Raw genomic sequence first — 18,305 nt, forward strand, 5'->3', positions numbered from 1 at the left:
TCCTGCGGTCGAAAACACACGTGTACCACCACAAAGTCCCTAGTTCCTGCGGTCGAAACACACAAGTACCACCCCAAAGTCCCTAGTTCCTGCGGTCGAAAACACACGTGTACCACCACAAAGTCCCTAGTTCCTGCGGTCGAAAACACACGTGTACCACCACAAAGTCCCTAGTTCCTGCGGTCGAAACACACGAGTATCACCCCAAAGTCCCTACTTCCTGCGGTCGAAACACACGAGTACCACCACAAAGTCCCTAGTTCATGCGGTCGAAACACACGAGTATCACCCCAAAGTCCCTAGTTCCTGCGGTCGAAACACACGAGCATCACCCCAAAGTCCCTACTTCCTGCGGTCGAAACACACCGAGTATCACCCCAAAGTCCCTAGTTCCTGGGAAAGTTCCCGTGGTGGAAACACAGCTTAAGTTTATAATGTTGGTTGCTACTGAAAGTCTTAATACACTCTTCATATACTCTACACGCTTTATTTTAGGATTGTACGGATGGATTTGAAAATGTTCTGGTGTCAACACTCTCACTCCCTCTGGTTACGACCTCAGATCAGGCGAGACTACCCGCTGAATTTAAGCATATTACTAAGCGGAGGAAAATAAACTAACAAGGATTCCCTCAGTAGCGGCGAGCGAAGAGGGAAGAGCCCAGCGCCGAATCCCCGTCCCCCAGCTTGGGCGAGGGAATTGTGGCATACAGAAGACCGCTCTCTCCAGGTGTGGGCCGTGTTCCCACTAGCTAGCATCCAAAGTTGTGAATTTAACTTGAGCGCAAAATTGGAATGTCCCACAAAACATTTGCAAATAAAGTAACTTTTCCATCCCATGTGTTCAAGAGAACAAAATCACTTTTTATGCAGATTTTCAGAATTTATGTGCATCTTGGCATTTAACTTTTTTTTTATGTGATATCCCAAAATGCGCATACAAAATAGGTGGATGGAAACAGGCATTGTAAATTTGTCCTTGCTCTACAGAACTTAAGTGTTAATCTGGTTTGTCTACTTCTTTGCTAATTGTGAAATTAATTTAATAATGCCACTTTTCCTACCACTTACTGTTCATATTTCATATTTCCCAGAGCACTATTTCAGTTCCATTGTTCTCTTCCTTTCAGACTCCTACTGATTTCCAAATGGACGGCAATGATAGTTTCATGGTTTTCAATTTTCAATGATCCCCTACTGTCGATTTCAAACGCTTGAGTCTTTTCAATTGCCAAAGGTTCGTCAATCTGCTCTTGTTTTCGCATGAATAAATCTGTTGCCTCCATTTCCTGCTGTGCCTATATGCTCTAGCCATTTCTTGCCAAGTCACGTGTTTGTCTAGTACTGTTTTTCATTCCTGCGGCTTTCATTCTCTGTAGATAAGGGGAAGAGCTGTGCTTTGACCACTTAAGCTATGGAACTTTCTCCATATCCTATTTCCGCTCTGGGGTGTTTAACAATACCTAGCGGAGGGACTGATTCACAGCCTTATGGGCAAACAGAGAAACAGACCAAAAACAGCTCATTATCTGTATTGGTAGTTCATTCACAGTATTTTTGTACTGGGACAAGAGTTTCATCATAATCAGATAAATAAATCACAAGTATCACAATGGTGTTTTACACTACCGGTCAAAACTTATAATAATGTTTTTTTTTTAGAGTTTTTGAAAGAAGTTACCACTGCAGTGTCTTCAGAGTCACATGATCCTTCAGAAGTTATTGGAGTTCAATTATTAGTGGTATTATTAATAATGTTTTTGCTGCTTGATATTTTTGTGGAAACCGTGATACATATTTTCAGAATTATTTGATAAATAGAAAGTTCTAAAGAACTGCATTTATTTTAAATAGAAATCTTGCAACATTATAAATGTTATTTCAATCCTACTTACTCTAAGTTTTTGAATAGTAGTGTACATCATTGCTGTATCAAAAACTAATATGTGTTTTTAAGATGTTCCTTGAGCAGCAAATCATCATATTAGAATGATTTCTGAAGGATCATGTGACACTGGGTACTAAAGTAATGATGCTGAAATCACAGGAACACATAAAAATTTAGTTTTTACTGTATTTTTGATCAAATAAATGTAGGCTTGGTTAGCATAAGAGAAAAACATGTGCATTTTTGGAAAATGTGTCCTTTGACCTTGGCTGAAGATGAAAATAAAAATAATAACCAGCTCGAAAAATAAAATTTCTCACTTGTAATATTAGGTCGTTTTTAATGTTTGCATGACATAAAATAGCGCATGAACAAACATAAAAAGCTTGCAATACTATAACATACAGACATGATGGACATGAAACAGAGTATCAACAAAATTCGAGGTTGAAGTGGTCACGATACGCCAGAACCACAATTCAGTCCAAACATCTCTCCAACCGGCTGCTTTGGATCATATTAACCGCGACTTTCAATGCTGACACACATTATTATTAACCATTTTTTTTAAAGAATGGGTGCTTGAAAACCTAGAATCTTAATGTGTTGAGGGAGACAAAAAAATCTTTTTAACTGCGAACAACTGGAGTCGACGTCAAGCCAGCAGTTGAAAGGTAAGAGATCATCTGAGACTAATTAGGGTCTGAGCTGAATGAATGGGTTTGGCACACAGTTTAGGAAGCTTCCATTTTGGTCACTGATTCATATCATCCACATGGAAAAGAAAAAAGACTGTAATCTCACTATAAGATATAATTCTGAGGGCTTTTCAGGATATCACTGAATGGGAGGGTTATCTCTATCTGCCTGGTAAAACTGCACATTCAAGTACACATTCATGTTTTTCAGGGATGCATTGATACTGCAAAGACGTCTGTCACTAATTATCTGAAGACAAAACAAAAGGGCAAAATGTAAATTATAAGGCGTCCAAGAACATGGACATGAGCATTCACATCTGAGAATGCAGTTCATTAGTGCTTTGTTCTGTGGGTGACAATTGTTTCCACAAGAGTTCTTTTTTCATCAGTTTGTGTTGTTTAGTTTTGAGACGTGGGCCATCTATAACAAAATAAAGAAAAGTCATTTCAGTTATCAATGCAGATTAGAAGTAGATTGCTGATTCTACTAATAATGCCATTCTGTAAAGTACAGTGTGTCAGGACAAACTTTGATGGAGGTAGATACATCAATAAACTTTAGAAGACAGACAGACAGACAGACAGACAGACAGACAGATAGATAGGCAGACAGACAGATAAATATATAGATATATAGACTAGATAGATAGATAGATAGATAGATAGATAGATAGATAGATAGATAGATAGATAGATAGATAGATAGATAGATAGATAGATAGATAGATAGATAGATAGATAGATAGATAGATAGATAGATAGATAGATATAAACAGACAGACAGATAGAGACAGACAGACAGATAGATAGATACAGGCAGACAGACAGACAGACAGACAGACAGACAGACAGACAGACAGACAGACAGACAGATAGATAGATAGATAGATAGATAGATAGATAGATAGATAGATAGATAGATAGATAGATAGATAGATAGATAGATAGATAGATAGATAGATAGATAGATAGATAGATAGATAGATAGAAACAGACAGACAGATAGAAACAGACAGACAAGTAGACAGATAGATAGAAACAGATAGACAGACAGATAGACAGATAGAAACAGACAGACAAATAGATAGATAGATCGATAGATAGATCGATCGATCGATCGATCGATCGATCGATAGATAGATAGATAGATAGATAGATAGAAACAGACAGACAGATAGAAACAGACAGACAGACAGGTAGACAGATAGATAGAAACAGATAGATAGACAGATAGAAACAGACACACAAATAGATAGATAGATAGATAGATAGATAGATAGATAGATAGATAGATAGATAGATAGATAGATAGATAGATAGATAGATAGATAGATAGATAGATAGATAGATAGATAGATAGATAGATAGATAGATAGATAGATAGATAGATTGATAGATAGATAGCTAGAAACAGACAGACAGATAGAAACAGACAGACAGACAGACAGGTAGACAGATAGATAGAAACAGATAGATAGACAGATAGAAACAGACACACAAATAGATAGATAGATAGATAGATAGATAGATAGATAGATAGATAGATAGATAGATAGATAGATAGATAGATAGATAGATAGATAGATAGATAGATAGATAGATAGATAGATAGATAGATAGATAGATAGATAGATAGATAGATAGATAGATAGATAGATAGATAGATAGATAGATAGATAGATAGATAGATAGATAGATAGATAGATAGATATTGAGTTATGTTGAAAGCAGAGAGCTCACCTAGGTGCAAGCTGATACCTTCCTCTCTTTGGATGTCTTGGTCTTGGTCTATAGCCTATGAAAGACATTACGCTTATTATTTATCTTCAATATACCAAATTAAATTCTTAATATTAAAAACATTAAATATGACCCATACACGCTTTGTTTTCTGCTAAGCCTTAATTCTGTTTCTGTCAGTGAGAGTGTTGTCTTGTGTACAGTTATACCTTGCTGGTAGTGTGTTGAGGCTGTGGGCTGCTGTGTGTTCTGATGGAGCTGGGCTCGTCTTTCTCCAAGCAGATCATCAACCTCCACAGGCCTCGCTGAGGCAATAAAAGAAGCATTTAAACGCAGCTTTAATTGTAGGTTTGACTCTCTCACAATTAGTATTTGCAGTGGAGTATCACTGGAAACATAAAACGTACAATTGTGAAGCCTGAACTTCACCACCACGTCCTGAAAAGACTGAGGCAATGATTACTGCCTCAAACGCACATAAATTAAAACCAGACTTTTTATACGTCTAGCCCGACAGCATCTTGCAATTGACACTTTAGACCATCTGCGATTCAAAACAATCTTTTTAGTGACAGAGAAATAATGGGGTGAATTAACATCAGGGAACAGAGGCGAAGTTTAGGAAGTAGAAGAGAAATGAGAACGGACGAGAAACCGTCAGAATCACCACTGAACTGAAATATAAACTTGTTTCGGTTTTCAGGGCAATTGTGGGATGATAGGATTTCGTTTTGGATTTTTAACTCTGTAATGCTCCATTGCTTTTTTCTAAGCATTAGAGACGTATAATTGTACCCATTCCACTCTGTTACCCAAGTTATTGTAAGAAAAAATGTCCTACAAATATTTTTCTTTAAATATATTTATCAGTAACTACAAACATTCGGTCACAAACTAGCTCTTACTGAGTGACTTACTGAGTGGCCTTTTCTTTTTTTATGTATATAAAATAAATCATTATATTTATTTAATGATTTTGTTAGAAAATTAATAGAACATAAAACACTATTTTAAGGTGACACGTTACTACATGTACTTACCATAGTAATAACAGTACATTATTACAAGTAATGCATAATTACAAGTAACTAACCCTCAACCAAACCCTAACCGTAACTCTATAATAAGTACATTTAGTTAATATTACTCAGTACTTATTTACTTACGTACAATGTAATTACGTCACCTTAAAATAAAGGGTTACACTTTATTTGGTAACACTTTATTTTAATTGTTACATATGTTACATGTACTTACCATAGCATAATTACATGCAACTAACCCTCAAACAAAACCCTAATCCTACCCTGACCCTATAGTAAGTAGGGTACAACAGGGCTAAAGGCTCCACAGGGTAAAAGGCTCCTTTGATTTTATTTTCCTCTGAACACTAGATGAGACAAAAACTTGCCTCAACACTTTCCCAAACATCCGCTTTTCAAGATGCACGTGGAAATTTGTCTGATCTTTGACGCGATTACAGGCAGCAGCGCAAAGTTGATTCTGTGCTCATTTGATCTAATATTTGATGTTATTAAAAATGTTGTAGATTTAAGTAACAATTAAGAATCGCTAAAATCATTGAATATATTTTGAAACAAAGGTCTTGTTAATGTTTGTCAGTTTTGTTTAAGGTAATTAAAGCAACAATTTTTCAATACCGGAAGAATATGTAAAAGTATGGCATTTGGGGTAAAAGGCCCCCCCGCTGTTGGGGCAAAAGGTACCATAATTAACATGATCATAAACAGCCGCTGACTTTTCCATTTGTTGACATGGCATGGTTAGATTCTGATTGTAAGTATCATATATTAAGTTGGGTGTCCACTAGGGTTGGGTACTTTTTTCGGTACTTTAAGGATGTTTACATCAATAACTATTAATAAACTGCAAGTCATTTATAGAAGTGTTTTTGACATTATGCCAGAGATGCCCTGTTCTCTGTCTGCCATTGTCTGTGATGTTTGTATACTGTAATATTTACTAGTAAATAGTAGGTACTAGGTACTTAAATTGAATTAATAAAAACAACCATATTGTTTGTTTCATTTTAATTACATTGCTATAAAAGATTTCCCACAAATGTGTTATGTCTTCATTTGATTACCAGAAAATACACAAGACATTAATATAATTTATCTTTTAATTGAATTCAACTTTTTTTGTCAAACAAAGTGCTGCACAACTGAGCTTTATATGGTTAAAATTAAAACAGATTTTTTTTTTTTATTACTTAAAAAATTAAGTTTTGATTATTATTATTACATTAGTGTCAGTATTATTAATTGAGACGTATCTAAATTCTACTGTACAACAGTAATGTATTTGTCAAGATACACCGGACTTTTATTTTGACGGGTTGCCGTGAAGACCTTTGAGTTTCTGTGTGTTTATGATATGACGGTAGTTTTTCTCAAATGAAACGGTAAAATGCTCATAAAGTGACTCTCAGAGCAGCTCTGGAAATGACGTTCGTGCGTTCAAGTCCTCATATGCGACGACAGAGATGGAAACACTCGACCGTCATAGTGATAGTGAGTGTGTGTGAGTGTGTGTGTTGTAAACCGCGCGTCTACGGCATTCATTCGCACAGAGACACGCAGGATTCTTATTTAAATAGTCTTTTTGCAGTTTAATATTCAGACTCTAGTCTATATCACCAGATGCGTTCTCAGGTACCGAAATTTGGTACTGATTGATTTAATGTGAATCGGTACTCGATAGTACAGACGTAATTCGGTTGGTGCCCTTAAAAGTACCGAGTTCGGTAGCCAACCCTAGTGTCCACCTTAGAGATAATCACCATATTTATAATGAAACCATCATATTTAAAAATGTGATATTCATATTATATAATAAAATATTATTTATTGTTACTTCTGTAAATCTATATTAAATTATTATGGGATCTCCTTCAATGCTTTTAGAATCTTTACTTTTTAAAAGTATTTTGTTTCTATACATTTCAGATATATTTCTATATTAACATATTTTAATGACACCATATTTATTGATCAAAAATGAATTATTTTATTAATCAAAATAAACTGAAAATAGTTCAAACTTTGCTAAAGTGATTGTCTTGAATAAGTATTAACTTAGACATTATTAAAAACATATTTTAGCGAAAGTATTTGTATCAATGTGTGGGGTAAAAGGCCCCCCTCGACACCCCATATATTTTTAAGATTTTTAAATAAAATAACCCCTTTTATGATTTATTTTCACACAAAATCTGTTGCTCCATAAATGTTCAACACAAACATATTTTTTTCTTCTGTGTATCATACACTATAGGAGTAGTGAAAAACACATTTTTCTTAAGGTGTGCCTTTAGCCCCGTTGTACCCTACATGTTGTTACTTAATATTACTCAGTACATAAATATATAATTACACTGTAACTATGACACCTTAAAATAAAGTGTTACCAAACAAAGTGTAACCAAAAATTACAAAAATCACAAAAATACGGGTTTGCTTAAACTGTATTCAAACATGGCCCGAATTTCCGTGCCTATTTTAACGGACAAATTGTTAAGGGATTTTTTTTTTTTTAAGTTTCAGACCATCTTCTGTACTGTACTTCTTCATGGAAAGGCCCAACAAGCCTTTCTTGCCAAATCCCATAGGCGATTCTTCAGATTGTTATGAAGTTACAAAACATGTTGTGCACAACAGATGCTCCAAGAACAGCATATGACAAAATAAACTAGCTGGAATTCCAGACGACCAGAAACAAGTATAAACAAAAGAACATCAATCTAACAGGATACATCTTGAGATTCAAAACATGGCCACTCTGCCATAATCTGACTAAAATATCTGATGACAAAAAACAGTCCATTTGCCTCCAAGACACAACATGAGCAGTTCATGAGCTGGTCGACATCAAGAGGGAAACCAGATGGAGACAATTTCACCATAAGGTCTCTTTTAATCTTAGGAGAGAACCACAAAACTCTGGATGGTGGTAAAAAGCAAAAGGGGCTCAAGGAGTTTGTAACAGCCACCACGTTATAATTTTGTTGTCTTGTTATGTTACTTAATATAGATCGCTACCTATAAAAAGTAACCCAGAATTATTCTTGTTATGACAAAGCATCCCTTCGATCTGAAATAGTGTGCCAAACAGATTGTTTCCAGTGTCACAGACCAGATGGAGGGTGTTATGAAGACTGCTGGGTTTTGTTTATGTGCATGTAACCTGGACGTCTCAGCATGTATTCCATTTGTTTGAGTCACTGCCAGGTCCACAAAAAAATCTGTGCTTGAAAAAAGCTCCATAGATGCCTACAGATATCAAATGTCTATCATCGTGCATACAAACGCACCGCCCCTTGTCTGTTTGGTTATTAAATCATTCTAGCTAATATGAGAACTCTCAGCTGCATTACTAGAGTTTACTATATTTAAAGGGGTCATGAACTGAGAAATCAAATTTTCCTTGCACTTTTGACATATAAGAGGTCATCAAACTATAATATCCTGTAAGAGAGCTTTCTAAAGACAGCTTTTATTGTAATCAAGCCCAGATAACCACTCATTGTGGAATGTGCCTATGGATAGGTGAAAGACCGCCTCTGCAGATGATGATCAACACCTACTTCATCCTCGCAACTTTGGCCCCGCCCACTATTAGGAGAGGAGCAATTCAGGATGGACTACAAATAACATTACTTTCCAAAGGATCCTAATGCTAGGAATGTGGTCATTTTATTTATTTTCAACAATGTGAATGTCTCAGTTGAGTATTATTTATTTGAATTTGGTACAGTTCGCTGTGGATTCTTTGGTAAATCAGTCGCAATTTCGGCGCAGGCTTTGCAAACAAACTTTTACGATATGGACTTGACAGTAATGCCACAACATGTAAGTAACCGTGTTAATTCTAATGCCTGATCTGTGACCAGTGATTACTGATATCTAATGATTCATATGTTCTTTGTGTCAGTAAATCAAACCAGTGACTAAACTTCACATTGTTTCTCTTAGTAGGATGAAAATATTCTGTTATTTAAACTGATTAAATTATATATATAAAAAGCGATCAAAGAACGCTTTCTTTGCCATCGCTGGAGCTGTTCTGGACTCTCAAAACTCATGTAATAATCAACCAATCTCTTACTTTACATTGTGTTTGCACTGTTATTTATGATGAAAGCATTCGTTACTGTGCAGAAATCGAATTGCAATGACGAGATCACTGCATTCATGCGCTCAAAATGTCTGTAATTGGCTACAATGCTCATCACTGCAACCGTTCATGCCACGATCTAAATATAATGCCATAGATCTAAATATAATGCCATAGATCTAAATATAATGCTATAATCAACAGTTTTCACAAACTTTGAGAGCTGTAATAGTAAAAACGTGCTATAAGTTTGAGACAGTTACACATGTAATAATTAGCTATTTCATATGAAAAGATGTTAGCCAATCACAGCAGTGGGCGTTTACACTGAAAGCTCACAGCAGACACGCTCCTTCAAACAGAGCGTTCACATCAGAGGGTTAAAATCAGAGTAGGAAAAATGCCTTTTATTTCTAACTTATGAGCATTTTTAATTTAAAGCTGTAGTCCGTAACTTTTTGCGCTCTAGCGGTTAATAAACAGAACTGCATGCGTCTTGCGGAAGAACATTGCAGCCGGAGCTACTTCTCTCTGTTTATGTCTATAGAGACAGAGCATATTTAGGCCACGCCCACACCGGGGGGGGGGGGGGGGGGGACAATTCAACGCTCTCCATTGACTTTGCATTGCGGGAGGCTGCCTCATTGTCATTTCGGACTTATAACAAAAAACAGAACAATGTCTAAAAGCTGATACGTGACAAGGTGTACAGCAAACAAGCTAAAAAACACAGAAATAAGTTTTTATAAGCTGTCGACCCAAAAAAACGAGCGTTTAAGAAGATAAAAGTGGATACAGGCAATACGAAGTGACGCTTCAGCAGGAAGAATGGGGAAATTTTGGGATCCTGATACTCCGTATGTCTCAGTATGTGTATGTGTGCAGTAAACATTTTGTCACTGTTAAGTCAAATATCCAAATGTCCGTTTTATATATGATATTTCCTGTCGTTGATTACATTCCCCTCTAGTCGTCGTAGTTCTCAGTGTAATATGACCTGTAGCGCTCTGTCTCAATGGCCTGAATCCACTTTTTTGTCCTTAAACGCTCGTTTTTTGGGTCAACAGCTTATAAAAACGTCTGGGTTTTTGCTTCTGGGTTTTGTTTAGCTTGTTTGCAGTTCACTTTGTCACATATCAGCTTTTATACATTGTTCAGTTTTTTGTAATAAGTCCGAAATGACAAGGAGGCAGCCTCCCGCAATGCAAAGTCAATGGAGACGGTTTGATTGTTTCCCCCCCCGGTGGGCGTGGTCTTCAGATTATGACGCGTGTCGCTCTGTCTCTATGGCGAGTCACGCAGGGACTGTGCTCCTCCGCAACGGTTCCTACCAGACCGGTCTGAAATAGTCCCAATATAAACACTTATTATAAGTGTACCATAATGGTTCAGGGTAAGACAAAAACACGGTTTGGAAAATGGATTCATGTTGTACATTCTCATTATATCATTTTTGTAAATCTTGAACACAAAAAAGTTACAGACAGCAGCTTTAAAAAAAAAAAAAAATCTAAATAATATTATAAGTGCACCTCTGGAAAACAATGCCGTTCATGAACCCTTTAAATCTATTTTGTAGAATTCCATAAATTTTTCCCAAAAGTTAGAGTGAAAATGTATTTATATCAAGTAAAGGGACGGTTAAGAAATGGATAAGGAAGTGTAGAGTGCAGCGCACCATCTCTGTACTGTAGTCTGTGCGGTCGGCTGTGGACGAGGGCACCGCGCCTCCTGCACGCTCCCAGCACCAGCTCTCTGACGGACAGGAACAAAGACATCCAGGAGGGCTAAAAGACAATAGACAAATGAGATATTTAAAGGTGCAGTAGGCGATTTCTGAGAAACACTGTTGATATTTGAAATCGACACCCAAACAAACACACCCCTCCCTTCATTGCTCCGCCCCCCAAAATAACGAACATGCTATGCAAACACTAACAGCTGGCGCATCAGACAGCTCGAGCAAGAATCCGCTGTGATTCAGCAATAACAACAGCATATCTTGGTTCTGTGAAACAGCAAAAAAGGGCTTTCAGGACTTCCCGCTCTCTATAACGTCTCTCCAGTGCTGGAAAGCTTTTCCAGTATTAACATGGGTCCTAAAGCTCTTGCCTGATCTTAACCCTTCTATTTCCAATTATATTCCTCTGACCTTATCCACTTTGGTAACATCTCAGCCATCTCTCTATTTAGTCTTTCTTCAAATCTCCCTCTTGCACTCTCTCTAGCTAATTAGTGTGTTTTGGTGTTCTGTGGATCGGTCCAATCCACTTTGTTTAAACACCAAGTAAAAAACGGTGTTTAGCCACACACCGATTACATCACTTGCCCACTGCAGAACCACCCCCCAACCGTTGTTTTGATTTTTTTATAGTAATAAAATGGTTTGTTCTGTTAGAGAACAGACACTACAATTAAAAACTGAACATGCCGGCTTCATAAAGCATGAGCCGAAAGAGAGTTACAGCACATATCAGCAGCAGGAGTCAGATTTCATTTATCACATGATGAGAGTGAGGCGAGCTGACTGACAAGAAGATAGCGGAAGATTTGGCTTCAAAGCGAAATGTGAAAGCCCCTATTTAGCAATATTCTGGATTTAAACCCAATGCTAATTAGCCTGGTCCTACCAGACTCTCGTACATTTCATTTGTACAGAGAGTCTGGGCACTCTCCATTGACAAGTGTTAACTTCCTTGAAGGCGGGTACTCTGTTGAAGTTTAAAACTATTGGATCTGCCCAGAGCCACTCTGGATCTGCCATAACCAATCGCTAACATTTGGTCAGGCGCTGCGTAATATCATTGCGCCGCTGCACTCATGGTACGGCACAAAGTTCCTTGATTATTACACAGGAATGACAGTATAGTTCCTAGCCATATCGGTCTAGAAGTCTTAGTACATGATGTAACTATACACATCACAACATGTAAATAGGAAAATGTTGGCGTTATTTTGTCACTTATTGAGCAGTAGGCTAGCTGGAGCCATTTACCTCCAGTCTTTGTGCTAAGCTAGACTAGCGGTGGGTGCGTCAGACAGAGTTATGGCACGCACGGAGATGAGAATGGTATGTATGGACTTGTCTAACTCTGGGGGATACGGTGAATAAGCTAAAGTCCCAAAAAGTCGCCGTGTTCCTTTAAGAATAATAATTAACCCACCATTCAAGCAACTGACCCTAAGCAATTTAAAGGCGAGAAGGAAAAGATTGTTACACATCGATTAACTGGTTGGAAAATTTCCCCACCGTCACATCACTAGTACAAACACAATTTTTTTTTCCAGCACACACACCGAACAGACATCTAGTAAATATTCACAAAATTGTTTGTTTAGGTGCTGGTTTTCATTTGCAACAGCGTTTCTCAGAAATGCAGAATACATGCACAATAAAAATCTCAATCCAACATGTGTATCTATAATTGATCAAATCCATAGACATTTGAACAAATGTGGCATATCTAATGGCATTCATTTTAAATAATATATTTAAAAAAAGAAAAGTGAAGTTAGTTCTGAGAAAAGGTTCTGCAACATTTGTTTGCATATGTCAGTTCTAGACATGGTGTTAAAGTACTTTTTGGGGCCGCTGTCAATGGGTGCGTCTCAATCAGCTCCCTAGTTCAGAAGTCAGGGCTCTGATCAAGGAGTCAGCCATTTTAAGGGCTGTCACAATTGCAAAATCTTTCCAGTGCACTGAAACGTTAGCTCCCTAAAAAGTCCCAAAATGCACTGTGAAAACCAGGGAGAATCGATGCTCACTATGTTCCCTTAACGGAAATTCTGAAGCCAACTTAATATAAGCATTATTTAAATATATTTTAGCATAAACATACATTGCTAGACAGCTAATTAACATCATACATTTATAATTAAATTACGGCTGAAATGTTGCAGGCATATGTAACAAAGTATTTATCGTACATTAAATAACATAAAAAAAATAAATGCCAGAAAAATCTGATGTTGTTCATAAATATCAGTAGTGAAGTAGTAGTAGTGTAATAGTAAAAACATGCTTAAAGTTTTCGAGAAAGTAATACTTAGCTATTTCATATGCAAAGATGTTAGCCAATCACAGCAGTGGGCGTTTACACTGAAGGCTCACAGCAGCCAATCACAGCAGTGGGCGTTTACACTGAGAAATAACAGCAGCCAATCACAGCAGTGGGCATTTACGCTGAAAGCTCACAGCAGCCAATCACAGCAGTGGGAGTTTACACTGAAGTCTCACAACAGACACGCCCCTTCAAAATAGAGCGTTCACATCAGAGGGCTAAAATCAGGGTAGGAACAATGCCTTTTATTTCTAAATTATGAAAATTTTTGATGTAAAAAAAATCATAATAACATTATAAGTGCATCTCAGGAAACATTATAAAACAATGCCGTTCTTAACGGTTCATAAATATCAGTAGTAATGTTGAAAACAAACCTGTTGTCATGTCACCATCAGTGTCCAAATGTGTAGTGAGCCAGGGTCCTTATCAGTGCCCAAATGTGTGTGCATGATATACTGATTCACAACTGATTGAGACGCACCCTCTGTCTGTACGGAGACCTCCATGAAGACGAGAGGTGACCATGCACAGTCTGAGTTAGTTCCTAACTGCATTTATAATTACAAACCCATGTTTATATGTGTGGGTTAAAAAATTATTTAGACGTTTTGGTCCCTTGGCTCCGGAAAAAACATTACAGAAATCAAAAACAAAAGAGATTCTGTAACTGTTTTGCAGAAAACCAAAGACATGTAAACAAAAGTTAAACAAAATCCAGTAAACAAAATATGTGTGGGCCATACAATGAACTGATTTTCATTTGTGTGTTAATAGGCTTCGGTAGAGCTGCATATTCCGGCATGACACAACATGTTTTATTTCTTTTATAAAAAGGGATCATGCTAGGTCCTGTTTACATCTGATATTAAGTCTCTGGTGATCTGATCAATCAAACCACATTCGAAGATGCGACCACACTGCATTTGTAGTGTAAATACCAATCCATTCAGATGCATCCAAGACAACAGCAAAAGGCCGCCCACTCACCTGTCATTCAAACATTTAGCTAAAACAAGGATTCTATGTGGCTGGGTATGTGAGGCTTTGGAACGCCATGATTGTGGTGAGATTGAAATGTAAGTATCTGTCTCAACTGACCACTTGTGAACGGATCATCCAAGCCGGATGTTAATACCAAGTGTAAACAGGGCCAATGGCATTTTCCTGTACTTACATTGCCTTCGAGAAGCTCCTCTTTTGGACAGCCCGAGTGGGCTTGCAGATACTTTGAATGGAAGAGGAGGCCGTCAAAGGTCTTCCACGGCATGAGCTCACCCATTGGGAAAGGGAAACCACATGCACTGTTGGCTGCGATGAGGTAGGTCAGACCGCGCACAAAGAGAGAGCCGAGCTGGACGGCCCTAGGGTCTACAACAGGGGTCTGCATGGGGGAGGGATAAGAAATAAAGTACAACAACAATAGTTTGCAAAGGAGCGGTCACATTTACCAAAAGTATGCAAACAAAATCCAGTCATTTTTTGGTGAGGGCAAAAATTTCCCAACATAGATTTCAAGTTGAAGTTGGTCACGCAAATTTGCTGTGTTGACCAAGTGTGCTGCACACGTCCTGAAAAGTGCCGGGAAAACATTTTGATCGCCCCATAGTGGCAGGATTCAGTATAGGTCATAAACCCCGCCCTCGCCATGTATGGGCAGGATCTTGATACCGCAGCTCGACCGTGGATCACCACTGCGCAGATTCTGGTTCTGAATGACGCAATTACCGCAAGATGACAATGGCCTTTTCTGGGACATTTTGGCTTCATTTTTCAACAGTGGAAGGAAGTGGAGACATCGTCCCTCTTTTTTACAGTCTATGGTGTTGACTAAGAGTGCTATCACACTGTTAGTTTAGCATAAAAGTTCGCATAAAAAACTGGTAATGTGAAAGCTGTCATGCGGACCCAGGAACGCATTAGGGTACCGAACCCGGAGCTGGTCTGAGTTTGGTTGCACTGGAACTGTGGCGTGATTCGGGTGCGCACTTGTTCAGGAAGTAAAGTAACCTGTGCATGTCTTTTAGCCAATGACGCCATAATTAGTTATATCCTGTAAGTTTCAGAGCTGAAAACTTCCTTGTTAGTCAAAGAAAAGCTTTTATAGAAACCAGGCCCAGCAAACGATCGATTTCAGAATGTGCCCGGCTCTGACGTGAGAGTGTAGTGAAGCACCGCCTCAACAGAAGAAGAACAACGCCTGATTCTGTAGCCCCGCCCACCGACTTGTGACACTAACATGACAGCTAAGAGCAGCATAGAGCTAAACAGCATCGAATTTCTAAGCAGTAAACATACCACATAAGCTTCATTAGGATTCCAGTATTATGAATGCATCGATGAACTTTATTTTTAATGCATATCTATGTTCATTTAACCACGGAGTCGTTTGTAAACAAGAGACTGGATTTGCAGACAGGATGAGATTACATGAACGAATGAAGCAACACACTAATGTGAGTAAAAAATGTTTTTTTTTTTTTAATGTGATAGTATTGCATTGTTACAGATCGTTTGATATCTTGATTAGGTGGACGTGTCTAACAGAACATACCTTAGCACGCTGTCACAGGCTGGAGAATACTTTATTTGTGGTGTTCTTGGTTCACAACTGTGTACGGTTCGCGGTTTTATTTATTAGATCGGACGGGCCAAGTAACGTTAATAAAAAATAACATTCCAATAAATCGCGGGTGGATGAGAGATGAATCATTGTGTTTGTTTGATAAAGATAGTTTTTGCTGTGGGCTGGGCGATTCATTCCGGTTCCCGTTTCCCACACGCCTTCACTGACAGGGGGAGCAGAAGCTCATTAAATATGCAAATCTTATCCAATCCTAGCCGTGGGCTTTTGCTTCCAATTCTTCAGCGCAGCACGCCCATCAAAACTGAGTGTGTCTTGAGAGAGCCTCAAAACCAGGGCAGAAATAAAACCTTTTACTTATTCATTATGACGTTTTTGAATGTAAAAACCACGCAAACGCAATAAGTTGACCTCAGACAACAGTATAAAAAAAGCCAGTTCATGACCCCTTTAAGACAGCCATACATATTAGTGTTGAAATTTTACAGTTGTAATGGAAATAGAAATATATTATTTTTCTTAAATACTTGATTTTTCTATTTTACAGTGAAATATTACAATAGTAATATTTTGAACTTTAGTCATTTTTATATTTTCATTTAGTAATAATAATAATAATAATAATTATTATTATTTTATTGCCATACTGATACCTAATCACAAAATGTTGGCCAAATTGTACAGCCCACAAACAAGCACTGCAAAGCTGGATTTTGTTTTAAATTGTATTATTGTTGTGTGGAAAAGAGCACCAGGAACATCAAGCTAAACTTTTGTGTAAAACGAATGAAAGAAAGTCATACAGGTTGGAAACAATGCAAATTATTGGGTTTTTTTTGGTCAAACTGTTTCTTGAAATGACAGCACTTTTACAGTAGCTTGGTTTCAAATTCATCATGCTGTTATTACCTATTGTGTCTTTCAACTCAGGCTGGCGGGGAGGCAGGGTGTGACCCCGTAGAGCTCACCTGAAGTGGCCGCGTGGATAAGGGGATGTTTACAAAGGGTACCCCACCCCCCCAACAAACTGTCCGCTGGTCACCTGGTCCCCCACCCACAGGAGATAAGAGAGGGGCTGATTAGCTTCCGTGACATGAACATGTAAAATTGGCTTGCCACCTGCTCTGCTCTCAAACACAGCTTAGACTAAAGCAAACAAAAGGGAGGCTGGAGATAAAGCCGAAGTGACAGCAGCAACCCACTGCCCGCGCCTTCCAGGCGCACAGATTGAGAGCCAGGCCGTCGTTTGAAATATTACGCTGTTTACTCTGGCCTGACTTCCTCTTTGAAACCATGCCTCTTCAGTGAAATGAGAGCATTTAATCACATTCACTGTTATGCATAAGGTTTAGAGAGTGGGATGAAGTAGACCGGCTTTGATTAAACCGCTTAAAAAGACACGTAAAAGTCTTAGCACCTTTAAAGCCACTAATTGCTCAGCGTGGAAGTCAATAGGCCTCGGGACAAAGCTGATGCCACCCTGCTGCTGTAAAGGTATAGAGTGGGACAACAAACCAGAACAGCAGCTGCTCTGCAAGCATTTCAACAGTGAACAATGAGAGCTGCTCCAGATGCCTGAAGGACCGCTGGACCCCCTGAGGACACACACAGCTCAACATTAATGGCAAACTACAGCCTTGTGTCAGGCTCCGCACCTGTGCCATTCCTTAATGCACATCTGCTCAATGTTACTACTGTAAACATGAATGCATGACAAGACAAGGCTTGTTTGAATTTTGTGTGGCATTTGAATGAACTTTCAATTTTAGATTTACTAAATAAACACGATGGGCTGTATCTGAACTCAGCCTTGTGCAGTTAAAAGATCGGGAGTCAAGAACCGGCTCTGTTTAAAAAAGAAAAGAAAAGAAAAATGCTGGAAGTGAATGATGTGGTTCCGTTAATGGTTCTTGAATGGCTGCATTCATCCACCAATGGACCAAATTCAGTTCACCACAAGCACAATGCAAAAGATTAGTTTTAGTTGTTTGTTTGTTTGTTTGTTTTATCGTGAGGAATTTAATGTTTCTGAACTGCTCAAACTTTGATTTGTGCATCTTTTTGACTCCTCTTTTGTTCACGAATTGGACAACTGTGTGAGTCGCACTGTGTGTTTGTTGTGCAGAACCGTTAATGGAACCAAATGCCAAAATTATTAGCCATCGGTTTCTGAACTGGTTCTGATCGAAAAATCT

General features: G+C 38.2%; 1 protein-coding gene across 2 annotated transcripts in view; it reads right to left on the reverse strand.

Moving 5' to 3' along the window:
• Nucleotides 1-916: 916 nt before the first annotated feature.
• The window catches only part of fam120b (family with sequence similarity 120 member B), a 38,235-nt gene continuing 20,846 nt past the window's right edge, over nucleotides 917-18,305 (reverse strand). For both annotated transcript variants that reach the window (XM_079843696.1, XM_079843697.1), the window contains exons 7-11: nucleotides 14,704-14,910; nucleotides 11,144-11,252; nucleotides 4,539-4,634; nucleotides 4,330-4,384; nucleotides 917-3,010 (exon numbers count right to left, since the gene is read on the reverse strand). In XM_079843696.1, coding sequence (XP_079699822.1) covers nucleotides 2,989-3,010; nucleotides 4,330-4,384; nucleotides 4,539-4,634; nucleotides 11,144-11,252; nucleotides 14,704-14,910 — 489 coding nt within the window. In that variant the 3' untranslated portion in view covers nucleotides 917-2,988. The remainder of the gene's footprint in view (nucleotides 3,011-4,329; nucleotides 4,385-4,538; nucleotides 4,635-11,143; nucleotides 11,253-14,703; nucleotides 14,911-18,305) is intronic.

The sequence above is a fragment of the Gobio gobio genome (assembly GCF_949357685.1).
Source record: "Gobio gobio genome assembly, chromosome: 18".
NCBI lineage: Eukaryota > Metazoa > Chordata > Actinopteri > Cypriniformes > Gobionidae > Gobio > Gobio gobio.